The sequence below is a fragment of the Scleropages formosus genome, chromosome 23 (genome assembly GCF_900964775.1).
Source record: "Scleropages formosus chromosome 23, fSclFor1.1, whole genome shotgun sequence".
NCBI lineage: Eukaryota > Metazoa > Chordata > Actinopteri > Osteoglossiformes > Osteoglossidae > Scleropages > Scleropages formosus.
In genome coordinates this window covers 18,491,804-18,519,366 of record NC_041828.1, presented here as the reverse complement: position 1 = coordinate 18,519,366, position 27,563 = coordinate 18,491,804, and the positions used below count along the sequence as shown (strand labels likewise).

At 41.5% G+C, this 27,563-nt stretch overlaps 1 protein-coding gene across 1 annotated transcript in view; it reads right to left on the bottom strand.

The window, feature by feature from the left end:
* The window catches only part of LOC108919315 (collagen alpha-1(XIV) chain-like), a 71,218-nt gene extending 49,146 nt beyond the window's left edge, over positions 1-22,072 (bottom strand). The window contains exons 1-6 of the mRNA XM_018727229.2: positions 21,818-22,072; positions 19,736-19,852; positions 16,739-16,855; positions 13,320-13,463; positions 10,847-10,936; positions 403-558 (exon numbers count right to left, since the gene is read on the bottom strand). Coding sequence (XP_018582745.1) covers positions 403-558; positions 10,847-10,936; positions 13,320-13,463; positions 16,739-16,855; positions 19,736-19,805 — 577 coding nt within the window. The 5' untranslated portion in view covers positions 19,806-19,852; positions 21,818-22,072. The remainder of the gene's footprint in view (positions 1-402; positions 559-10,846; positions 10,937-13,319; positions 13,464-16,738; positions 16,856-19,735; positions 19,853-21,817) is intronic.
* Positions 22,073-27,563: the final 5,491 nt, after the last annotated feature.

Sequence of the window (27,563 nt, the reverse complement as noted above, 5' to 3'; positions counted from 1 at the left end):
GACAGGCAAGGTCACTATTACTTGTACATGTCCTGTATTCATTTAGTTGGAACTTTTCTACAAATCAACTTACAATGCTGATTTATGTACACTGATTTACTAATTTTTACCACTAGGTAATATTTACTGGAGCAATTTAGGGCAAATACCTTGTTCAAGGGTACTACAGCAGGATCTGATATTCGGATCTGAAAGTGGCAACTCTAGACACTGTGCTACATTGAATTTGGAGTTCCATAGAACTTTAGGGATGGTGTGATAATTAGCTTGGTCCTGAAGATGCTGACATTGAAAACGATGGTGGGAGCAGTGGTTTGACACATCAGTGAAGGTACTGAAAAGAACGATGAAAAGGATGGAATAGTAGTAGCAAGATCAATAGTAATGGGTGACCTCGCTCACCTATCCGTGTCTTGTCGAATCCCACGTTGAAGGCGCTCACCAAATTCTCCAGGAAAGTGCGGACCAAGCGGAAGTTTATCCTGCCGATGCTCCACGAGCCATCGACGAGGATGACAATGTCTGCGATGGCTGGAGTTTTACACTCAAACTGCTCAGCTGCAACAAAGCAAAGAGAGCAGTGTTATCACACCAAAGAAGCAGAGTCTTGACATATGCTGTATTATTAAAACAATGTCATTAACACTTTGATGTGCAGATTTGGGTCCAAGACATTTCAGTTGAAGAATAACAAGTGACCTATAAAGGGCATTTTCAAAGGAAAAACACTAAACTTTTTCACTTGTTGAACTGCTTAGAAAATATTCTTTATTAAAACGATGGGACAAAATTCATTAAATTCAAACAGAAAAAAATACCAGAAAGATCTCTGAAAAAGAAGAACCTGAAAGGCACAAAACTGAATGTCATTCAGTAGATGTATTTAGGTTTTTGTTGGCCTTTTGGAGGAAGCGAGAGAACAGCCCTTTTGTGCCAGAAGCCATAAAGTACTTTGATGTGACGTGAACGGTTGGGAAGCTGTCCAGATACAGGAGGTGCTGGGAGAGCAGAGCGAAGGGTGACCTTTGTTGAGAAGCCAACACTTTGGGGTAACAGGAGCAAATACGCATCGCCACATTGGAATGAATGTGTGTTTCAACCCAGAAAAAAGGACTGCAGGGTTTGTGAGGAGGGAGCTGGGTAGTTTTGTTGTAAAACCCTCCAGAGATGTGAGATGGAAATGATTGCAGTGTGTAGAGGATTTCTTTCCGTTTCCAGGGCCTGTGCTCCGGTTCCTGGAGCCCCTGGGCAAGAATCAGTTTAGCACCCTGTAGACTTTTATCTCGACATTAACAAAGGTACACATACATATATAGAGAACAAATTAAAACTGTTTTTATTTTATATACATAGACTATGTAAGGATCATGAAGAAGGGAAAATAAAAATTGAATTTATAAGCAACATGCTATTTCTTATGTAATTATTCATGATAACATGTATATGAACAATACATGTGCACATAACCCAAATGTATAATTTAACAAATCAAAACGAAATCAAAACTATTTTCACGACTGAAGCCGATTAAGGGAACAGATAGATATACATTATTTGCAGTGTAGAGTGACAGTTTGTTTCATAGAAAATGTCACCTACAAAGTTAGAACATTTCAAAGACATGGGGTGCTGACATGTCACACCATGTTTGCATCATACATAAGGATTCAGTTTTCTAATAAAACTGAATATTATTAAGCAAGGTTTTAAATTAGATTAATATTTATTTCCAAGATTACAATGTATTTTTCTGCTTTTGTAGCAAAATTTGTCCCTAGGAAATTGCCCAGGTTTTGTTCATTATAAACTCGGCCCTGCCTGTTTCTGAAAATCGTCTGTTCAGCTTCTCCAAGAGCAACAGTCTCTTCCTGCTCTCGGTCCCTTTGGTTATTGTAGACGAGCTGGATAAGGCAGAAAGTCCTAAAATAGATATATGATATGTTCTGATAACTCACGCACAGTGCCTGTGTTAAAAGTCAGATGTAGCCCACAAAAAGGATGGTGTGTGCAGCATGAGAAATGGAAATCTGTTTCTTTCAAGCAGATGCCCGACATCCTTTGTCTTCAGCATCTGCCCAGGGTGACGTTAATTTTACCCCATAATACTGCCTAAATGCAAAACCAGTCTAAGAAACAGGAACATTCATTCTCGTTCTAATATTCAAAAAACGGTAAGATCACAAACAGGTGGTGTCCAATGAGTGCATTATAACTACATTTAGCATCTTCACGGTCCTGATGGTGGAAAAAATGCGTGGAGTATGATTTCCACTCTGACATTACAAGACAAACTGAACCATCATGACAGGCAGCATCCGGCCTACACGCCTTTGACTTGACTGCTCAGCATTCAGCTGGCATTCTGGTCGCCTTCAGATGAGTTTCCGGTTTAGTCGTGGTCAGTCAGCACATGCATGCAGCACTTCTCAGGTGGTAAAACACGGCAGTTTCCGTGGATTTCGGCATGCCGACTCTCATCATGCTGTTGGACAGGAGAAATATCTTCGTGGAGCTTTCTAGTTTTCCTATACGTCCTGACTGGGGAGGGGGAAGAGAAACATGAGTAACATACTGTATGCTTTCGTATCAAAGGACACAGACAATACAATTAAAGAAACCCCACATTGTTCATTATTAATCAGTCAGCATAACCGTAATATGTGCATCACTTTGCCTGTTTTATCCCCAAAAATCACAATTTTCTCGAAAAATAAGCAGAAATTCACCACACACACACACACACACACATTTTCAGAACCGCTTGTCCCATACGGGGTTGCGGGGAACCGGAGCCTACCCGCTAACACAGGGCGTAAGGCCGGAGGGGGAGGGGACACATCCAGGACGGGACGCCAGTCTGTCACAAGGCACCCCAAGCGGGACTCGAACCCCAGACCCACCGGAGAGCAGGACCGTGGCCCAACCCACTGCGCCACCACGCCCCCCAGAAATTCACCCATCTATCCAATTTCAATAGCCACTTGCCCTGAATAGGGTCTCGGCGAACTGGAGCCTAACCTGGAAGAATTGAGCTGAGGTGGGGTACACTATGGACAGGGTGTCAGTCCACTGCAGGGTAGCCACACACAGCCACCAAGGAGAATTTAGCATCACCAATTTACCTGAACTGGATGTCTTTGGACTATAGGAGGAAACCTACAGAGACATGGTGAAAACACACAAACTCCACACAGACTGGGCAGACCGATCGAACCCACGTGCTCTCACATTAAACATGCGCTGTGAGGCGGTAGCAATACTTGCTCCACCATCATGCCACAGGCTGAAACTGACCAAAGTATTTAGTCTCGGCTGTTGCTTATGTCACCGTTAACATTATAGTTTGCAGAAGAAGAGGGTGTCAGACCGCCAGTGCAAAGGTGCAGGAAGCTCACTGAACACTAAAGGAAGCACTTGACTGCAGTTCTTCTGACCAAAGACTGTGCTACCAAATATTGAGTCTGGGGTGTCACTGATTTTTGTCAACGCCATTCATTTTTATTTTCAGATGTAAGAAGATATATTAAGTTCTAAATGAAAAACAAAGCCAGATATGCAAAAAATGTAAACATAATACTTTCATCGCCATATAAAATGAAACTGGGTCTGTTCAAACACTGTTTTTCTCCTTTTAAATTTCATAAACTTAATAAAATTTTAATGCAAATGGATTCGGACTTAGGTTTTTGTTTTCTAAAAAGCCCGTCTTCCTGTTTTTATTCATTGTATTACATCATATTCCTTTCCAAGAATGCTTCTAAAAGCCCGGTAAGCAGGACGGTGAAGTTCAAGCTCAACTTGCAACTTTGAAGATGATGTTTTGGACTTCTAAGGCAATGAAGCACAATGAAAATGCCACCTTTGTGAGTGCTGTGAAAATCCTGAATGTAAATCAGCCGGAGCCATTCAGAAAGCAGAATGTCAGTGGATATAGTTCACACTCGGCCAAACTCGGGGAAATAAATCGTCGCTTCCTTCGGCTGCAGTGCCGAAAAATGCCCAGAGAGAGAGAAGAAAGAAAAAAAAAAAAAAAAAAAAAAGAAAACTCTCCTCACATTCTTGCATGGCACAACACAGAGGCACATTTGTCCTGCTTCCACATCCTAGAAACTAGGAAGCGGTTTTACTGAGTTTATTGGAACCTGATGTCTTGAGGACTCATGGATTTAGTCACAAGTCCTTTTAAGTCAGGAGATGAACATCTTGGAATTGTTCTCTACTGGGCCAAGCTGGAATGGTACTGTAAGTCTATCATGTATCCTCATTGGAAATCACCTATCAGCACATGAAATTCTCATCCCTGCTGCTCCACACAGCTTTAAAAATGGCACTTCCTAATGTTCACACTCTTTGTGATGCTTTTCCTCCACTTAAGGACTGTCTGCCTCACTTGGATGGCACTTCATGGTATTTTTCCCTGCTTTCTTCTCAACAGCATTGCTTGATTTATAAAGAACCTCAAGTAACTTTTATGTCATATTCTGGCATGATTAAAAGTCAACAAGACCTGTGAAGGCTGTAGAAGCTTATGTTGGAGTAATGTCACTGGTTGACCCAGCAAAGCCACAACAATAACCAAGTTTCCATAGCGCTGTGACATTGTCATCATCACTTCACATCAACACAATGATATTTTACTTTTCATATTTACACTCTCTAGCAGCACAACTGATCTTAAATCATTGGGTGGACTGTCTGTTGAGCAGTCTGCTTAAGCTATACCTGTTTCTATATTTGCTGAAAGATGCATATTTCTTGATCTAATCTATGTAGATCTCGTCCCCCACATCACGTCGATGCTGGTCATCTATAAAATAAAATTCCTTTGTAATTTAAAATCTACAAATTAGTACAAAGCTGTAGTGAAAATTAAGTAATATAGCAAAGGAATTATTTAATATGAAAAATGTAATTTCATTATGCTGAGGTTCTCACACTAAGTCAGACACATATATACTATTAACCTTTGATTGCGACTTTGCTAAAAGTGACTTTGAATTTACGAACAAATTGAGTTATGAACAGACCTCTCTCCACAGGTGTCTCTGTAACATGAGGAGCTACTGCATCTGAAAACTTGTGCGAATTAGATTCAAAACAAGACAAACCCTACGACACAATCTCTAATACCTAAAAAAATTAGGATTAGTGGAATTACTGTCACGCGGAACACAGGGAGCCGGGACAGCTGAACCCAAGTGCAGCATTGTTCGTCTAAAGTTGAGGGAAGAGGCAAGTTCTCAGAGCCAGGGACAGGCGAAGGGTTGGTCGAGCGGCGAACAGGACAGGAACGAGGATCCATGGACGTGGTCGGAAAACGAAGCAAGGAGTCAAAAACCGGAGATCGTGAACAGAGAATAGAGTAAGTGTGTGTGCGAAGTAACGCGAGGAAGGGCGGTTGTCCCAAACGAGATTCCGCAACGGTATGGGAGCTGAAGAGGGTCTTTATAGGGTGAGCAATTACTCAGGAGCTAGTGCAGAGTCAGGTGTTGTGGCTTGTGTTGTGGGCGTGGATGTGACAATTACCAATGAAAAAGAGTACAGTAAGCACGTAATTAATAAGCAATATATTCCAAAACAGACAGCTGAGATAATTCTTCCTGTTTATACCAGCATCACTAAATTTTCTTCAAATGCCTCTTCCAATACTCCACCAAATCAAAAAGTCAGACTATATGAACCATAAGCAAAATCCAAGTTATTGCATTTAATCTTAATGCACATGATTACAAAAGAGTAAAAACAATTTTATTGCCTCCTTTTGTTAAATTATTTTCAGGGCGTGACAACATATTTTGAATCCTGTGCTTTAAATGAAAATCTTATATAGCACCAAACCTTAAATCGTACAAAATACTGTCAAACTGCAGATAATGACGACCAGCTGCCTTTAATGAGGCAATTGAGATATTGCATAAAGCAGCTTGTTTGACAGTAAGAAGTGGAAAGGAGAGGCATTGAAAGTAGAAACACAACACATTGTGGGTGATGAAGGCTCCTGTAGGTTCAGTACGGTATTTTTGCGGCCCCTTTGAAAGGATTGTAGGCTTCCCTCTTTGCTCTGTTGTGGCCTTTATTAAAGTGAACTAAGCCATATTTAGTGTTATTTGATTTCTGTATAGTAGCAAACCCAGGACCAGCCTCTCTACCCTGCACCAGGGATGGTACCTCTAGCCTTCAAAAATAAGGAAGACTCTACATCAGAGGTTGTATAGCTTTGTTTCAACACGTTCATTTGCATACTTAGCTGACATTATTCACCAATGCAACTAAAAATGTTAAGCTACCTGCAATTATTTACACAGCTGAGTAATTTTTACTACAGCAATTCAGAGTAAGTACTTTGCTCAAGGGCATTACAACAGATGAGACTTGAACCTGTGAATCCAAAGGTAATAGCAGCAACCACTATGCTATTAGCTGTTTTATTATGTCAAAATATAATCTAAAAAAACAGGTTTTCTTTTGTTTTCAATACAACGCAAGGGCATGTATTCTTGGTACCTAATCTGAAAAAATCTTGAGACCCCACCAAAATGGTCTTTACTGGGCTCCGCTATTACAAAGGTCTGGCCTGAAGAAATCTTTATGGTGTTTGCTGCTCCTGCTTTCCACAGACTCAATCCAAGCCACGAGACGACCTGCAGTCCATCGGTTGTCTCACATACATGGACATGGGGTGAATGGCAGCTGCCAGATGAGAACATGATGCTTTCTTATCCCATAGGCCATATGTCAAACTGCCTTTCACTCTTTGAAAAGAGGGGCTCACATGATGCAGTTTGTCTCACAATCTAACAATCTAATGACCTGAGAAACTCTTCATAGAGCTCTGAGTTAAGTTTGAAATGACAGCGCTTCCTGTGCAAGGCTGACCCCGCAGGGGCAGGGGCAACCTGGACGGCCTGGGCCCACCTGAACGCCCTCCAGGATCTGCAATATACAGACAGGGATTTGAGAGGGAGACCATTGGACAACTCGCAGGTATTTGACAAGTGTGGGCAAATACCTGTGCTAGGGAGCCACGCATGTGCATCAATCCGGCCCCTGTCTGCACATGCTTGCCCGTGCACATGTACACTTTACACTGTTGACACACTGGCACTCCAGAGAAACACACCTAAGACACCACACCCAGAACGAAGGAAATCCTTATTAATTCCAAACTTAATGTTACTCATTTCATAGGCTACAGTCTAAAATGTTGATGGACAGTACTTTTTAATTATGCTTTTAATGAACAATTTAATATTAATTGAATGTATTTATTGTTATAGTAATTTATTAATTATATTTTACTCTTACTTTTTATCTTTATAACAATTTATTTTCTATTTTGTCCTGATCTCTGATGGGTCTGGGATTTGAATCCTGCTTGGGGTACCTTGCGACGGACTGGCATCCCGTCCTGGGTCTGTCCCCTCCCCCTAAAACCTTGTGCCCTGTGTTGCCGGTTTAGGCCATGGTTTGCCGCGACCCACTTGGGACAAGCGGTTTCAGTCAATGAATGTGTGTGTGTCTCTTTTCTATTTTGTAAAGCACTTTGAGCTGCAAAATATGTATGGAGGTGCTATATAAATTAAACTGCTGTTATCATTTCATGATTATTATAGGTGGAGCATGGAATTCACTCTGAGACTTTAACATACACTTGAAAGCTGCTGGAAAGTTCTCATTCAGCTGGTTTTACGCAGAGACCAGAATGCCCTACCTCTGTGCACAGAAACCAAGTTCCCCATCATCTTCAACAATATTTCACTTTGGGGTTTTATTGGGGTCATGCAGGTTAAAGAGCAATTAGAAAGCACTAAGCACTATTGAGGACCATCCATAATTTTAAACATAACTTATGCATCATTTATAAACTGCTCTTTCTCACAGCCAGTAAGAGACAAGAGACAGTGGGTTCCATTAAAATCAAAATATAATCATATGTGGAAATACAGTATAATATAAAAATAATAAAATAATTAAGCAAGTGCACAGCTAGGAACTGCCTTGTAATATCATTAGTAACAGTCATTTTAGTCATACGGAGTCATTTATGCAGTTAATTGCCTGTTTTAATTAGAATTTGTAATTGTCTGCTTTGTTATTTTTTATTATGTGTTATTTGTTTGTTCATTTTGTCTGGGTGTAACAGTGTTCCTTGAAGTCATGTACCATATGCCAAGCAGTCCTGGGGATTAATAAAGTACCACACACACACACACACACACACACACACACACACACACAGAACCGCTTGTCCCATACGGGGTCACGGGGAACCGGAGCCTAACCCAGCAACTCAGGGCATAAGGCCGGAGGGGGAGGGTACACACCCAGGACAGGACGCCAGTCCGTCACAAGGCACCCCAAGCGGGACTTGAACCCCAGACCCACTAGAGAGCAGGACTGTGGTCCAACCCACTGCGCCACCGCACCCCCACCAATAAAGTACCATTCTATCCTATTTACATTATAGGAATACAAAGTGCATATATGGAAGAATGCACTTTTTCTTTTACATGGCAAAGACATTTTGTAGCTCCTAATTTTGAGATATAAGATCCCTCTTTCTTTGTCTAATATTACAGTTAATTTTACAGTGTATAAATAAATCCGATGTGATAAACGAGAAATACAACATACAGAACGGCCAACAGGATTCCCTGTGAGTCAACAGGCCTATATGTAAAGGAAATAGTTATTTTTGAAAACTTCCATGTCTCCAACCTCTATGTTTTTAAATGTTTGTACACTGAAAATATTTACACTAATTTACACTAATGTTGTCATGTTTCAGGCCTTATCAGTATTAGCCTGTGCTAACTGTCGGCCCTTTCTGCAGAATGCAGTCTCGTGAAATGTACACAAAAGACTGTGTTTCACTTTTTTCTTGGACATGCTGTGCGTTTGCATGTGTGCGTTAAGCCGACACTGGCTAGAGCTCTGGATGATGGCTTCTCTCAGTTCACCTCGCCTGAACTGTTTCAAAATAACGAAAGTCTTGCATGAAAAAAACAGCACACCCATAATTCTTCTGCAGAAAAGGATATCTTCCTTCAGACAAATGTGACGTATCCTTCCTTCCTACCGCTCTTTCACACCCTCAGCTTGTGGAAGACTTCCATTGGAAGCATCTCTGCAACAACAGTGATCAGTGCTTTGCTGACAAACATGACCCACTTCCCCTCTGGCTCTTGAACAATGAAAGTGGGCCTCACCCCTTTTTTGGCCTTTTCTGGTCAATGCACAAGTGAAAAAGGGGTAAGCGACAGATGTGGCCTCTAACCTTTTAGTGCAGGTCCAGACAAAGGACATGAGATGGTGTTTTAACAGACTTTGTGCTTCGAACTTGTCACACATGACACAGGAATGCTCCTCCTTTGGGTAACATCTCACACATCCTGAGGCCTGGACAGCTCCCAGTCACTGAGAGAAATTCTACAACAGAATTCTACAGGATGTTTGTCTGAGATCTAAAACCCAGAACACGCTGGGTCGTGCAACATGGCAACGATCTAAAACACAGGAGGAAACCAACAACAACAACAACAATTCACACAGAAGAAACTCAGGATATTAGAATGATCTTAGTTCTGGCCTCAGTCCTCGTTGACATGCTGTGGTGTGATGTGAAGCAGGTCGTTCAATGAAGACATCGCGAAATATGCATGAATTAGATGAGCTTTGTACAGAGGAATGGGCCAAAAGACCTCTTAACTACTGCACAGGTCTGATCAGCAGATACAGAAAGTGTTTGCTTGAGGTCATTATTAAATAAAGGAAGTTCATATACTTGTTTCATGTATGACCTTCATTGTCTAAACTATTTGTTTAATAAAGATGGAAGCTAACTCACAGCACCCACTTCCATTGTTTCCAAGGCAAGGGAAGAACAGAAGCAGGTCTCCACCATCTACTTTCCTGCATGTCTACTGGGACAAACACACAGCTTCCACACACCCTGAGCTCTACTTGAACCCAACAACTACTGATTTTTCCATCATCTTTTTCCATCACCAGCTCATGTCACTCATCATTTCACTTCACTCCTCCCTCCCTTGCATTGAAATATGTTTGTCTATTCATTCACTTGCTAACCTTTATTTTTCGACCCATTTGTATGTTTGTTTACTTATATGTGTATGTTTGTACGTATATGTTGTGTGTATGTACTGTGTGCTGATGCAACCAAAATGAATTTCCCTCTGGAAATAATAATGCTCCATCCATCCATCCATCCATCCATCCATCCATCCATCCATCCATCCCCAGTGCAAGCACTTGAGTTCAAAGCTTATAAGCCACACTAAATCTCAGTGTCCTCACTTCATGTTACAGCAATTCTACCAAGAAAAATTTAACGATGATCACTTACCTTGACTGTTCTGTACCCTTCTGTTCTTAACAGCATATTCATCTCTCAGATACCCAGTCTCCTCGAGACAGACAATTACGGCCACAGATCCATTCCAGACTCGATCTTGAAAGGTTGGAGATCGTTATCTTCTCAGAAGGATGTGGGCCTGTTCTGAACCACGTGCCCCTGTACTGACGTGACGGCTGGGGCCAACCAGGGTGCACACCACCAGGGTCAGTAAACGAAACTGAAGAGTGCTTTTCATTGAGAAATGCAGAAACCAGACGAGCAAATTGGCGCTCAACAATCTTCCTCGGGACTGGAAGGAAGTTTTGATCAAACGATATTCCGCCCTTCCGTACACGACTGCAGTGAAGATGGGTTTCTAATTATGCCGTGAAAATTAAGAGCCTTGGCCTCCTCAAGATTGCACAAAGCACTCACAGCCGCCCACCACCATGATCCCTGTTGAACGGCAGGTGACACTTGCCATCATACCTCCAGATATCTCGTTGCTCTCCTCAACCACACTCGTGTCCTTCATTCCCTGCGGTGCGACGGCTTCGCTACCCGGCTCTCGGTGCTGCACTGAAATGGACCGAAAACAGAAGGCTGAATGAATTAGAATTATTTTGATATATAGCTGGCAATTTACTAAGTGTAGAGATGAAAAGGATCTTTACCGTGATATGTACAGAACATTTCAAAGTGAAAACCTACATATACTCTGGTCTCGCCCACGGAAGCAAAGAGGGAAATACCACTGACTTTAGTGTTAATTGAAATTTACTTGCTTTAACAGCATTGCTCAGATTATCAGAGTACATTCATTATATTGACCATTTACTCGACAGGTCTTCCCTCGTTGTTTAGTTCTTCACACTGTTAGTGCCCATTTCAGTTTCCCCAAGAAGTGAATGCAATATATCGTGGACACTGGTGCGGTAAGCAGTGCTGCTGCCTCACAGCTCCTGGGTAAATCTGTCTGTGTGGAGTCTGCGGGTTCTTCCCAGGTTTGCAAGGGTTTCGTCCCACAGTGCAAACATGTGTGTGACTGATTGTATATATTGCATGACTCTGTTGTGGGGCTGGGCTGATAACTGTAAGTACCATAGTGTAGTGTATCCAGCACTGTAAATAACCTTGAAGAAAAACTGCAACTAAACAAGTACCAGGTGGGGTGGGGTTTGAGCTGTTGGCTCTGGGCTCAGAGGTCACAGGTTCATATCTGTCCTCGTGTTGTAGTACCCCTGAACAAGTCAATTACCCTGATTTCATGTAAAAGTTACCCACTCATATACATAGTTAAATCACTGTATTATCAGCAGCTATGTTAAAAAAAAACTGTAAGCTGGTAAATGTAATCATAGTAGATGTGATGAGGGTATGGTTCAGCTGCCCTTCACTTCATGCGGATAGGCCTTGTCTATTTCCTGCTGGTGAGCTGGAACCCAAAGACTTCAATTTTGTGGAATTACGACCCAACAGCTGAGAGATGTTGGTGACTTTGTATCTGTGTTTCTCAAACTAAGCTGTACTGGATACTGGATTATCCTGGAAACAAAAAACAAAGCTCTGCAGAGAAGTAATCACAGGACAAGGTGCATCATGGCATGCCAATTACGGCTTTGAAGAGCGACCCAATGAAACACAGCGCTCCCTGTCATTAGGGATCAGCCAAACCACTTCCTGTGGGACTCACCTACTTAGATCTCCTGAATTCTCGGGGCTGTCAACACATATGCATAACTGCACCGTGAAGGGCATCTTGTCACCACCGATCGCATTTATCAAGTAAAAGCACTGACATATGGAAAGCAGCTGTGCTGCTGCACACCTTTAGCCCTGTGCACATCACTTTCCTGCATAACCTCCTTGTCTGGGCTTATGGACTGATCACGCAAGTGGAGACTGTGCTTCTACATAACTTCAGGATCTGATCTGAAATTATGGGATGCCCCTGTCAAAGGTGATACAATTTGCCCCTGAGGCATCAACCAAGCATGCAGAGACACAGAGGTGGGAGTGATACCACACTGACTTAATTATCTAACCCTTTTCCCCAAAGTGACTGACACTGATTTACCCCTTTATACAAGTGAGTACTTTGTTTTTACAAGAACAATTCCAGCAAGTGCCTTACTGAAGGGCACTACAATATGAGTTGGGACTTCAACTTGCAACCTTTCAGTCTAAAGGCTAACCACTATGCCACCTGTTAAGTTTGGAATAAAAGGAAAAGTTATGTGCAAAGCAAACAGAAGGAACATAACCCTTTGCACCCATTTGTTAACAAAACTGGGAGATTAAAATGACAGCAACTACAGACACATTTATGACATGATTTTTTTAAAACTAAACATCTTACAATCCACAGCTGAGAAATCATCAAGTAGAAGACTGCACAGAGAGCTCCATGGCAGAATACCATCAATTCACCTGCATAATTACACATACTTCACAAATCAATAAAAAAAACACAAGCTGCTCATGGAACATGGATAATAAAGCTAGCAAACTTTTTATATAAGTTAGAGTAGCTGTTAAAAAATCTTATGACTTCTCTGAAAGACTTGGGACAAAGGCAGCAAGGGTGAAAGCATACAAAGACCTTGAAAAATACACTACCTATAAAAGCACAGGACAGCTGCTGTATTTTTACTTAAACCACATGAACACTGCTGAGCTCAGATCATGCAAAAAAAAAGTCTGCCATAGAAACTGAAAGGCTTGTTTGCAACTGCACATGGAAATTCATTTTGAAGAAGAAAAAACAAAACTTTCTTGATACTTGTGAAGTTAATCCTTAATGGTGTTTTCCAGCTATGGCTGTAATGATATGTATAATTCGATTTCATCGTCAGGTAATTTCAGTGTTCCTTTCAGGAAATCACATTTTTTCTTTTTTTTTTGCTGCTAGGTTCTACAGTGATGAATGTGATGGGTTTTACGTGATGAGTGATTTACATACCTGCATAATAGCCTTCCAGGGGTTTACTGCGCTGGCTACCACTCACTGCAATGACTTTTACTCTGTATTTCATGCTGGGATTGAAATGCTCTATTACTGCTTTGCTCTCCGCCTTGGACATGTGCAACTCCTTTTCCTTGCCATCTGTAATTGAGGTAAAACAATTATATATATGCTTGGGCTGGTAAAGTTATAAATAATTCATCACATTCAGAATCAAGCTTAGCGCAGTGGTGTGTTGCAGAGGTGTGGGATTATGGCTGCTGGGGGATCCTGTTTGGTTTAGTATTGATGATATTGGAGGATTGTTGCAGGTGGTGAATTATGATTACGATTAAATAGGGGGCTGTGGAACAAGATTACCCACAAGGACAACTCCCCTCGACAGTGGACTGGCACCAACTCATGGCAGTAAAGCAAAGCATAAAGCAAACAGCAGAACGCTGGTGAAACACAAGCTAATTCTCCCTCTTTTTAAACCTAATTTCTTGTTAATTTAATATATGAAAACATTTTAGAGTGTCTTTTGTTACCAGCAAAGATCAGATAGAAGCCCAGCTATTGGACACCTGTCCTGGCCTCATACAAGGAGGACAGGGAGTGGCGTTATACTTCTTCATTTTAACCCGTCTCCTGCTCCTTTAATCACCGTCCTGCTAATTACACTTTAGGAGGACATCTTGCAGAAATGTGCTGGATTTCTACACTTCCTAGAACTTCTACAATTTTCTACGGATTTGCAAAATTATCAGAATACAAATACTTCCAGTTTTGCGCAATGGCTCAATATGTTGTGTAAAGACAGGAAAAAAAAACTGACACTTGTGTTTCGCATTCACAAAATCTTTTCTGACTCCTTATATTCTGCACCTATAGTGTTGGTGAAGTGTTCTGTAAATCCAAATGCTCCCGCTGCTCTTTCTGCACCGATAATTGGCCGATCGCAGTGTCTGGAGGGAAGGAAATGTGCTTTATCAGCACTGCTTTGACTGCGCAGGAAAGGAGGATTTAGCTCCATGGGAACAGAGAGGTAGCTAATTCAATACAGAAAAGTGGGATTAAGGGGATTAAATGAAGATATAACACAACTATAACACAAACTAAGGGGTCATGCAGTGACTCGTAATAAACTGCAAGCTCTGAATACAAATGAACAGGGTCTGGCCCGATTCAGCATCTACATACTGGTCGAAAAAGAAACTGCTAAGATTTGTGCGAAAATGTGGACTCACAGGTCAACCTGAGAAAGGAAGTTCTGCTTTTTCTTATTACGTAGGACGATAGTTCAGCATGTCAGAACAAGAAGAACATATACAAAAGTCTAAAAATTCCTGGACATAAGATGTAATAATAAAAATAAGAAAAAATATGCACTAACACTGAGCTGCAAAAGGCTCTCGGTTCTGGCCTCAGTGGGGTTCCAGTGCATTCCCTTGTCTCTCAGCACTGCTGAATCCCTCTCAACAGCCAAGAAAAGTCTCAGAACACCTCATTTGTATCCACTTTTCTCCCGATCTCCAATCTGCTCCAGAAACTTTAACCACATTACGTGTTAAAAATGCGCTCCACAAAAATTCTACAGTCATTCGGAATATGGAAACGTAATGCAGAACCACCAATGAAGCCATAGGTGACTTCTACCCATGATGCACAGAGACATCCAGGTGGTGACTGTACCCTAATCAAATGCCTCTCACATCAATTTATAGGGTTCCCATAAAACAGAGAGCACTGCAGAAGAGAAGCAACCATGACCTCCCTAGTTTGAGGCAGTGACTCAGTAACCCTTAAAATATCAGTTACTGTCAGATGTTGGTGATTTATGCCCACAAAATACACAGTATAATTTCCAGTCATACAACACATTTAACAAAATCAGAATGCAAAATGAAAGTAAATACAGTATGTGAAAGTGAAAATTCTTTATGTGGTTTGCCATTTTGCTGGCACATACAGGAGACGTTTATTTTACTTATGAGTTATCACATACTGAAATGTGTACTTCCGTGAGGGCAACAGTTAAGGCAACCCGAAATGCAATTTGTAAAGCAATGAAACAGCATGTTCTGTAAAGAAGACCGTGGGAAAGTTAGCTGTTAGATATACATGCAATGGGAGCACCGAATCCAGATTACCACATAGCACGGCTTATATACATACGGTATTCGTTCATACGTAGACTGAGGAAGACAACACACACACTATTTCAGCGTTGACGCGCTGCACATCAAATAAATAAGAAGTATGATTACATGACTGCTGGTCCATTTGCATTTCTCTAAAGCAACATAACTCAGAGTGAACAAAAGTGTATTTCGCTAACAGATAGAGGGAAATAGATGAAGACACACGATTCTCCAAGTATGGTCAGTCTGTCTGATGTCACTATGTAAAGTAGCATTTATTACATGTGTAGCTGCATTCACAATTGGTGGAGTATAAAATTTTAAAACCAGAAACATTAACGATAACATTACATATGTTGCAATGTGTAGAAGTGGTAGGAAACACAAAGGTCTTTTTGACAAATGATATAATGTAATCTTGGGGAGTAGACAGAAGATCCAAGGAGAAGTGGGTTCGAAAGAGATGTGTTTTGAGACCCTTCTTAAATGTTGCAAGAGATTTAGCAGTTTTGAGTCACAGAGCAAGATCAATTCACCACACCTCTAGCCAGATAATGCAGATCAAATTTATGGATATGAGAGCAGGACAAAAGTGGATCTGAAAGAGATGCGTTTTGAAACCCTTTCTGAGCACCGAGAGGCATTCTGCACTGTCTGAAATAGGAGAGGGTATGTTCCGTGGCAGCCCTGCACCCTCCCCTCCCGCGACAGGTGAACATGGCCAAGCGATATCTGTTCATCGCAAGCAAAGGCCCCCAGACACCTGTTGGCAAACAGCTGTCTGACACTTAATGCTTTGCTTTTGAAGAAGGGATCAGCTGGCAGATTATGCCTGTATGTTGTCTGCCCTCAGATCTTCGAGCGGAGCTCCCACCTCAGCCCACCCCTTTATTCTCTGCTAAAGTTTGTTTTCACATTTGACTTAAAAGTACAGTACAAAAAAAAGTACAGCGCTTCTCATCATTCCCTATTTTGAGATTAACGCTTTAGCAAGAATATGGGGGGTGCGGTGGGTTGGACCACAGTCCTGCTGTCCAGTGGGTCTGGGGTTCGAGTCCCGCTTGGGGTGCCTTGTGATGGACTGGCGTCCTGTCCTGGGTGTGTCCCCCTCCCCCTTCGGCCTTACGCCCTGTGTTGCCGGGTTAGACTCCGTGACCCCGTGTGGGATGAGCGGTTCTGAAAGCGTGTGTGCGCTTTGGCAAGAATAATTTTTTTTGATTGTTGACCTTCAAGGTCTATCCACGCATGTGTGAACTTTAGGTAACTGGAAAAAAGAACAAAGATCCGACATACCTGGTTCTGTGTTATAAATAATTACATAGCTGTCAAAATCTCCTCTTGGCTCTTTCCACGATACAAGCAATTTTCCCAAACTCGGTACTTTAAAACGTAACCTTCGTGGAGGTGAAACTGGATAAAGAAAGATAACAAAGAAGATTTTCTTGTTAATGTTGAATCCTACAGTAGACAGCAAGCTGATGATATCACTGACTCATCACACATTTTTCCTCTGATTATCAAACATCAGTATGGTTAGTGGCACAAAGGCTGGAACTCAATCACTTGGTAATTTTGTCCTCTCTGGTTTTGTTAATGTAAAAGTGCCTCTTTATGAAGTATTTGCGTCTTGTGATGGGAAGTCGATAAGCATTTTGATTGTTTTCCAGCCAAAATGTGACAAAAACAGCAATTCCCTCTGGACTTTAACAATTGTAGAACAACAGCACAGCACTGTGATGGAAACAGAAGCAAACACATGCCACAGATGTTACAGAGGTTGAAAGCCACATCCTTTTTCTGTTCCTTGAATAACAAATCAAAGGCAGCTTCGTGAGCCAAAGTCGATTCTTTTATATTTCCTGAGTGCGCAAAAAGCATCTTGTTTATTCTCAGGAAATAGTTATGGTCACAGGGGCTGAATGGACTGCCTTTCGGACAGTGGGTTTTGAACAGTGAATGAAGAATGTGACTTTCTTCTAGACAAGAGACACAACAAGCGAGAGGGATACTGGAATAGTGTCGCAAACATCTATTCCTGTTGCTAGTAAACTCGCAGGGTCGACATCTAGAGCAGGAGAGGCACACCACACACACCATTCCTGTCATCTACATCAGTGAGCCATGTAGACGCAACGAGGCCCGACTCTAGTGCATTCCCATTCCATACTCAGGCAGTTTGACTCACACATAAGAGAATAAATAAGCAAAAATAAGATACCGACAGTTTCACAAACCATCAAGTTTGTGTCTTTCTTATGCAGATAAGAAATCTAGTGCCAGTGCATTCTTTACATACCTACACTTTTACCCTAATAAACCAGAACACTACATCTACAGTATAGCATGATGTCTACAATAAAAAGCAGTGCAGGTATGTAAATAGTAGACAGGTTGGCACATCTAAAGGATTAAACATCTTCTTAGGAAATTCAGTATATGCAGATAGGTAAATGATAAAAGCATACAGTAGTGTACCAAAACTCACCAATCTGAAATAAGAGATGGAAACTCAAGATCTCTCTTCTCGGGGGAGAACTGACTCCCAATTCAGTCAGGGAATGCCTGCATGAGTGTGTAAGTGTGTGTGTGTGTGTGTGTGTGTGTGTCCAGGGAAGGGATGCAGTGTTTTGGAGAACTTGTACAATCCATGAACACAATAAAACAACCTATTATTGATCAATCATTTACATCAAAGAATTTTATCAAATCACATTGTTATTTTGTGGGAAAATGGTTTTTAGAACCAAACAATGAGAATAAAAATGTGAAACTGATATCAGTGGCACAAGAGTCATTATACAGGAAAAAATCCCTTTCTGGCAACAGACAAATCAAGCAAAATCTCTCATCAGATTATTTAAGGACTTTTCTTCAGATCTCATGGTTGCTTATTTGTGCTTAATAATATTAAATAATACTAATTAAGTATTATTTCATGCACATTCAGTATGAAAAAAACAAAATGTTTGAGATCAGCACACAAAACATACATACTGATGATAATGCATCCATTTATTCATAACAGTTAACCACTAATACAGGGTTTCAGTGGCCCAGAGACTATCCCAGAAACATAGGTTGTGAGGTAAGGATCACCTTGGATGGGGCACCAGTCCATTGGAGAGCAATCACACACACTCTCTAAGTGCAACTTGGAGTCACCAGTCCACCTGAAACACACATCCAAACTCTACAGAGAGCCAGATTTCTTTTAAGCAAGATTTGAACCCACGTCCAAACCCTTAACCCAGGAAGTGTTAGCCACCTTTTCTATCTGCTGGGATGCCATACATGCAGAAGACAGTCATTGTCATAAGCAGTGCTGATGTTTAATACTGACGTCCTCCATGTCAAGCAAACTTTCTGATCTTATTGTAAGTTTTTTTTTCCTTCAAATGTTTTTTCCGGCATCTTCCTTCCTGGCAAAATATTACTAATCCACGTTAATTAAAATACAATAACAATTGACCATGAGTGTGATGGAATAGAGAAGGTGAATCATGCCGTCTATGTGGAACTGGGCCATAGACAGGCTAAGACAGATCTCCGCCTGCCTCTGGGGAAGGATTCTCAGCTGTCCCAGAGTGTCTTATCCCAACCAAGGGCCTAAGGGTAAACACTCCTCAAGCACCTGCTAAAAGCCCTTGGAAAGGGAGGGGCTGGCAAACACCTCGCTTTGTTTGACATGAAGGCTAGGTGTTACCAGAAAGGTCACTGTCTGAGCATGATAAGGCAGGTGTGATGTGAGTCCTTCTTATTTCACAGACAATGGAATCCTTCTCAGTTGTTCTCCCAACAATAGAGGCTGGCGTGTCCTGTGTCCTTCCAAATGACATTGAGCAGAACCCGACAGACAAAATGAAAGACATCACAGATATGATGGCACATTGTAGGCGAACCAAAACACATCATGCACTGTTAAAAGGAAGCAGCAGCTCAGGAGGAACCAATGTTTGGTACAATGAACATTCAAAAGGGGCTCGATGGATTGTTTTTCCTTTCTTTATTAAACGGTATCGACTTTTTTCCAGAAGAATATTTTGTGTCACAAATTCCTCAAGTTGTTTTCTGAACACCAGCTGGCATTGCTGCAGCACCCATTGCAGAGACAATTTCATGACCGTTTCTTTTAACAGTGCGTTGCACCTTGAGCGCAGCTGCATGATGTTCCATCAGGAGATAAACGAGGAACACCGAAACAGCAACACAACAGAAATGACTGGACCAAACTTGCACATCAAAGTGGTGCGAAGGGGGAAGTGACTGGAGAAGAGCTAATGTGACACTTACCTTGACCCTGGGCTGGCACGGTAAAAAGTGCAGCCAGAGCCAGAAGGAGAAGTGGAGAATACGTCTTCATCCTGAACCTTGAGACTGACAGTTGCCCCAACTTTGTGATCAAGAAGCCTGGAAGAATAGTTCAAATGAAGAGAAAATCTGAGTGGCAAGGAGACGGGTGTATGAAAGAATAACGAAAAAGACTACGATGAGTACTGATCACAGTAATGACCAGTGTCCATCTGCTAAAACCAGTTACGATCTTTTTCAAAGTTCTTAATTATGCTGATTTTTTTGCGTTATGATTAAAGTTTACTGATTACAAAAATACCACTAGTTCTTCTAAAGTGTCAGTTTTAGTTTGAAACTTTATAGCCACTGAAAGATTATAGAAGGAACCATAACATTCAAAAAAGTACCAAAGCATTCCAGAAAGCATCAGATCTCAAAAGGTTTCTGTTGCATTGAGTAATATATCTAACACTGGATGGAATAAAGAGGTATGAGCTCCAACACTAGATGTGGTGTAAGATAATTAAAATAAATACACACATACAAGAAGGCAACAGATCTTATTTAACCCTTAGGTTGTGTAGGAGATGGCACTCTATTTTTGGTGTTCCAGTCCAAAATTGGGAGGCGCATTACAATTGTTTATAAAGCAAATATAAAAACAGATCATCACCTAATGCTGTGTTACACCTTTTATTCAACGCAATTCTTAGTCATAGTCACTTGTTCTTCACTTCTTTTTGGAATTTATAGTCCATTTACCTGAAATGATACCACTCCTGTGTGTGTGTACTGCTGAATTTGCTTTTCAACTCTTTGCTCTTTATCATAGTCTCACCCATTTATTTCCTACACCCACATGTGAACACACACATCACAGATGTACAATGTGTTAATAAAATAGGTAAAATTAAACCAAAGTGCAACATGTGTTCAGGTATCTAGTGTGGAGGATCTCATGGAGTCTTATGATGCTCAGATGAAAGAAAAACGGTATTTTCGACAAGTAAAAGTAGAAATTGGGTCAAATTTCACTGGCGCACAACGTGATGATTTATTTTAGTGAAATAGATTAACATTTAACTTAAAGGTATAGGCTATATATACTGTTTACAGAACTGCACTAAATCACATTTGCCTTTTAATCACATTTTTATTTCAGGGAAATTAGGAGCGATGTATTTACTTTGAACTGTCAGTGTCACGTGGGATAATATTAATCTCTTTCACACTTATGAACTGTTTTTGGAAACTGCATGTTGTCTCATCAGGATTTTATTTTTGAGGCAGTCCAAATCCATGCAAGAGACTGTGCAGCGCGTCTGACACGTTTCTCCCGCCGTTTTTACTGAGGAAATGGGATTACAGTGCAGCACAGCGGAGGAGCGCAGCGATCGCGCAGCTCGACGCCACGAACGACCGTTTTCTGCGCTCTGCCGCCGCAGCGCAACACAACAAACGCAACAGAAGCGTCGAGCGGCCACAGTTACTGTATTCCGAAGGCAGCGCCAGCCCACACACATATTTACCTTCCACATAATAAGTAGCCAACAATTTATTTATTATATTATTTTTACTGAATTTTAAAAGTCTTCGCATACACTGCACCGCACGTATGATATGATGACGCACGTCAAGTTCAGCAATGATGAACTGATTCGATTCATCATCAATGCGTCTCAAATGCATTGTTATTAATACCCGACAAACTAAACTATATTTAATGATTAATCTATATAAATTCAATAACATTTTTTTTTACATTTATATAAGCACAATCTTATATATATATATAATATATGCTGACCATGATATTTATTTCATGATTTACCAGTTTAATTATGTATTATGTAAACGATCATTGCCCACACACGCGGTAAATGGCTAGTCGGTAAGTAACCGAACCCATTCTCTGAGTCCTGGCTGAGTTTTTTGTCCGCGCGGCTGTAAAACTCAAAGTTTCCCCACTTGGACAGTCTAAGTTCTCCTGTTTTCTGCCCCTATCGTTCGTCATTTTTTTCCCCGAGAGTTTTAAACGCCCTGACGTGAGGAACTCAGGAAGTGAGAGGGAAACGTACCTACCTTTAAACTCATGTATCCTCTGTTCGCCTGTCGCGCGCTGCGCTCGGCTCGGGACGCTGAGCACGAGACGTCGAACCTGCACTTGGTACCGCTGTCAGCGGAACTGGAACCGTGTCTCACGCACTCAGTCGCCCGTTCACGCGTTCATCCCTCGAGCTACTCATTCCTTCGCGTCACTTTCATCTATCTCTCTCCCGCTCGCTCTCACGCACACACGTTCACGCGCTGTCTCGCGCACCCATCCCTCGAGCTACTCCTTGCTTCGCGAGTGAGAGAGAGAGAGGCGCGCGACACCACCAGGGCGCTCGTTTCTACCTGACGTTGAACTCCATCAGAATCTGAGCTGAGGAAGCGCCTCTGGTTACAGCTTCAGTAATTTATGGCTCTATTTGTCACTGCATGAGGGTTTTTTAATGTAATTTAATATTTCTTGAGGACGTTTGGTGATTTACTGTTTTAAAAAAAAAACAACAACACGCACATTCGGTTGAAAGGTTCAAACGGACGCAAAAGCAGCACTGGATAAGCGCAGTTTCGGGCGGGTGACGTCACAGCCTGGGAAAAAGTAACTGCTCTCATTCTTAAAAACAAAAAACGGCACAAATTCGGATTTTTCTAAGAACAGCACAAACGAAACATGAGGGATTTTTTTTTTTTGTTTCAGCTGTTTGTTGCAGGTTCACAGAGCTCCTCCAGTGCACATTTATCAATATCAGGCGTGTTGCTCCGCATGATTCATGTAACTCTACCCGGCAAATTCGTAAATAAAAAATTAAAAAAGCTAAATAATAATTCCTTATTCTCTACGCATCCTACATTTGTTAAAATCGTTACAGCATAGCTTAACTACTAATAAAATGGGTGTGTCACCTGGCAGATGTGAGTCCACACAGCACACGTCCTTCTCCAAGGACACAGGTGGTACGAGTCAGTACACTGACAGATAATATTGTTTTAATCATTTTTAATGACTTTACAGATTCTAAAACAAAGAGTTCTTTGCCTTTCAGCTCTTCAGTTAAAGAGGACCTTTGAACACTTTTCCTTGGACCTTCTTCATACCTGGCAGGTGATCTCTCAACTACTCTGAATCAGGTCAGAAATGATGAAGTGATGACTTTAAGGTCTGGGGGGAGGGGGGATGGTGCGCTCATGTAGGGTGCAATAGAGCCATATATCAAACTTTGTGGGGGAGCACACTGCAGAGAATTTGAATGAATGAATGAATGAACGAACAAACAAACAATTAAATGGAGGAATGAATATATGGGTGGATGGATGAATGAATGGATGTATGACAGAACAAATGAATGAAAGGATAAATGATAGGAGGAGTGCGGTCATGTAGGGTGTAATGGTGCCATATGTCAACTCTGTGGGGAAGCACACTGCACATAATTTAAATGAATGAATGAACAAACGAACAATTAAATGGAGGAATGAACATATGGATGGATGAATGGATGAATAATAGAACAAATGAATGAAAGGAGAAATTATAGCAGGAATGCGGTCATGTAGGATGTAATGAAGCCATATGTCAGCTCTGTGGGGAGCACACTACACAGAATTTAAATGAATGAATGAACAAACGAGCTATTAAATGGAGGAATGAATGAATGGATGCATGGACAAATGAAAGAACAAATGAATGAAAGCGGATGCCGGTCATCATGCTTTTGATGAGAAGAGTCTGCAAGTTCCAGTAACCGTCCTTCCCTAAAACATGTTCATACCCAACTCAGAAATGTCCAGCCCTTGCTGTGCAGCATGCTGCTAATGCCTCAGCCCCCTTTTGAACTGCAGTTTCTATTTTTGTTTTAACTTGCAGTTTGTATAGCAGCTTTTCACAAGACCCAGTGAAATAACTGATCCATCTGAAATGGTTTAACAAGAACACATAGCCTTGCAGTAGAATTTTCCCTGCAATTTCAGTTTATTTTGTGCAGAATTCTGAACCACTCTCTCATCTGAAATTGTGCAACACACACATTTTCAGGACCGCTTGTCCCATACAGGGTCACGGGGAACCGGAGCCTACCCAGCAACACAGAGCATAAGGCTGGAGGGGGAAGGGGACACACCCAGGACAGGACGCCAGTCCGTCACAAGGCACCCCAAGCGGGACTTGAACCCCAGACCCACCAGACAGCAGGACTGTGGTCCAACCCACTGCGCCACCGCACCCCCTGTGCACCACACACCATTTTCTAATTATTCTTAATACAGTAAAGTCCTTTGTAAGCCTCCCAGGACATACAGTATATGCACTGTAGAACGTTACAGATGTAACAGCCTGCAGTCGCACCCTGAGATTCGACTTTGCAATGAATTTGATTTAATACTTGTATTTTGTCTTAGGGGGCGCGGTGATGCAGCGGGTTTGGTCGGATCCCGCTCTCTGGTGGGTCAAGGGCTTGAGTTATGTTTGTGGTGCCCTGTGACGGACTGGCGTCCCGTCCTTGGTATGTCCACCTCCGCCCAGCCTTGGGTCCTGTGTCGCTGGGTTAGGCTTGGGTTCACCTTGACCCTGCTCGGGACAAGCGGTTTCAGACTGTGTGTGTGTGTGTGTGTGTGTCTGTTTTGTCTTACGGGTAATTTCTTCACAATTAAAACAAATATTCTGTACAAGTAATTACTTCATGTTGATAAACGTTTCTTAAGCTGCACTTTGCAAACTTAGATTTTACACCACATGTTGGATTTATTTTCATTTTCTGAGAGTCCTAAAGTCCTAAACCATAGGTCTCCTCCTGTAAACAACACTCTCTTTGTCTGCACTCTGTTCGTTTTCTGTCTTGCTGCTTACTTGCATGTTTTTTAAGGAGCAGGTAAGTTCTATTTGCCCCCCCCACAAGCTGATGTATGATCATCAAGTTGTGTAAAATCTTGGATATGGAGCCATTTAAACTGCCACTGTCCAGAGAAGAGCTGGACAGTGGCAATTTAAATGGCTCCATATCTGAAATAAGAAGCATGGAAATACTATGAAATGTTTAAGTTGACTCTTTCAGGAGAGGCATTCGACCGTGATATCTCAAGTGGTGTATAACTAACTACCTGATGATCTATCTGTATGATGACTGACATATAAGGCTTGGAATGTCCCTTTAGGAATTGGGATTTTCTGGTGAACACGTCTCTACAGGCACTTGGGGGTTAGTGAGGAATGCAGCCGAGCTGTGTCAGAAAAGGGGTCAAAGCTGTAATAGAAATGGTAAATGATTTATTTTCAGTGACTCTCATATCTGTGCGCCTTGCTTGCTTGCGATACCTGGGTTAAAAAGTGGAAATACAGTTTACTAACTTGCCGCTGAGGTCGAGAGCTCCACAAATCCCTCGAATGCAGAAGCAACAAGCATCATGATTCCACTTTCATAGGATTATAATGACCTTTGAATAATTTGATTGCAAAACTGTCACCACTAGTGGTACAAACAACGAATCACTTATAATATAACACTGTAAAGTATTATACTACATACAAATTGGTGCTTTTGCCTTCAGATCCAAAGTTGCAGGTTCCAGTCTTACCTACTGCTGTAGTACAATTGAGCAAGGTGCTTGTCTTAAATTGCTGCAGTAAAAGTTACCCAGCTGTATAAATGAGTAAATATTTGCAGGTAGCCACATACTGTAAGTTGTTTTGGAGAAAAACACCAACAAAACAAAGAGATTTTAATTATACTGTATAATAATTGAAACTTTATTCATCCCAGAGAGAAGTTTGCTTTGGATGCAGCAGCATACAATGTACAACAGATACACATACAGCACATAAGTGCATACGTAAGCACGTAAAGTCACCAAACATACAAATGAGCATAAAAAAATGATAACGATAATAATAATCATAATCTCAGTTGACAGGTGTTATAGAATAAAGGAAGAGTTATTTTAACACTTGGAAAAAAATGACTTAGAAATAATGTTAATGTAACCTTAGTTTCCTTAATTTGTACATACATGCTCATCTTTTGTAGAGAATTCAAACTGCATTTAAAATTGACATTATAAGTGCAATTTTAATGTTCTGCAGAGAAAGATTATCCTTTATGTAACACTGCCATCTACTGGAGATTTTATCAGATAGCAGGGAATTGAGGGATTTTATTCTGTGCTGTGTAATAAATTTTATTAGTAACTGCTTGGGTTAATGCAGGGTTGTAGTGGTCCTGAGTGTAGTCCAGAAGCACAGGGTGTGAGACAGGTTACACCCTAGGTGGGACACTACTTCATGGCAGGACAATCATACACAGACCCACTGACACACACCTTTGTACCATGTAAACCCTTCAGAGTAAGCAGGTCCCTGAAACACACATCTTTAGACTGCAGGAGGAAACTGGGGCACCCAGAAGAAGGCGAAATAAAGACTGGAGGATCATACGAACTCTGGCCGAGCTAAATGTGAACTCATGCTTAAATGCGCTCCTCCAGTGCTGGCCCCAAGCCCTCAAATAAAAAGAAGAGGCTTGGGCATGGGACACACACCCCTAAACCATAAAAATTCAGCTTGCTACAGACACACCAGCAGAAGTGATACCAAAGGCCTCAGGCCTGGTTGGCACGGATTTGGCAAACTACGGCTGGTGACTTATATCCCACCCAAGGTGATGGGCAAAACTAACTAACTAGTTAACCAACCAACCGCAGAGCCAGAGCACAGTGGGGGAGGACAGTGTCCTCACGCAACAAAATTTGTCATGAATATTACTTTCAGCAAATAACCAGTTGGTGACGCTGTAAACATAGATACAATGATGTGTTTGTCCTCAGAATCTCTGCATTCTCAGTCCGCTGCTCTGGTGACGGTTACCGTGGTAGCAGGCTGAGCAGGGGGGCCCAGACCTCCCTTTCCCCCAGCAACAGTCCCAACTCCTCATGGTGATACAGTGATAATGAACTTCGCAGGAGCTGGAATGTATTCTAGCAGCAGTGGACAATTCAAGACACCGAGGTAAGCTTAAAGCTTTGGTGTATCAGCATGGTAAACTCTGGTCAGGTTTTCTGGACCAGAGTGTCTCATGCTGAAAGACCTGAAAGACCCAGTGATGCTTTTTCCATCACTGATAATGAATCCTAGGGCATCACAAAATGTGTAAATTAAAAATCTACACCATCTGATTTTCAAAAGTAAAAAAATATATTTGCAAAATATCTGCTTAATGGTGCAGATTTATTATGATGAAATGGTGCTGGAAAAGAACAAAAATTGATTCAAACTTTTATTAAAAGTTAATGAATCACTGTTTATTACTCCAGAGAAATATGATGTTTTATTGAAGGGCAACTGGTAGTGCACTGCTTAGAGATACTGCCTTTGGATCCGATGCTTGCAGGTTCAAATCAAACCTCTGGCTATAGTTCTCTTGAGCAAGGTACTTACCCTAAAATTACCCAGCTGTATAAATGGGTAAGTAACTTTATGCTGTAAATAGCTTCTGGAAAAAAGCATCAGCTAAATGAATACATGTAAATTTTGTACCTTGACAATAGTTTCAGACCTTTAAACAACCATTTCTGACGCTTAATGTACTGCAACCTACAGCTGTGAGCTAATTGTTTTCAAACACCTGATATGCATTCATTCATTCGCTGCAGAAAGAATAAATCGTTGACTATGGGACCACACTCTTCAGGCACCGCCTTCCCAGGTACTTATATTAAATGGTAGAGGTAGAAAAAAGGGATTCAGGGTTTCAGGCCAAAAGGACAGCTGTGCTGTCATTGTATGTCACTTTAT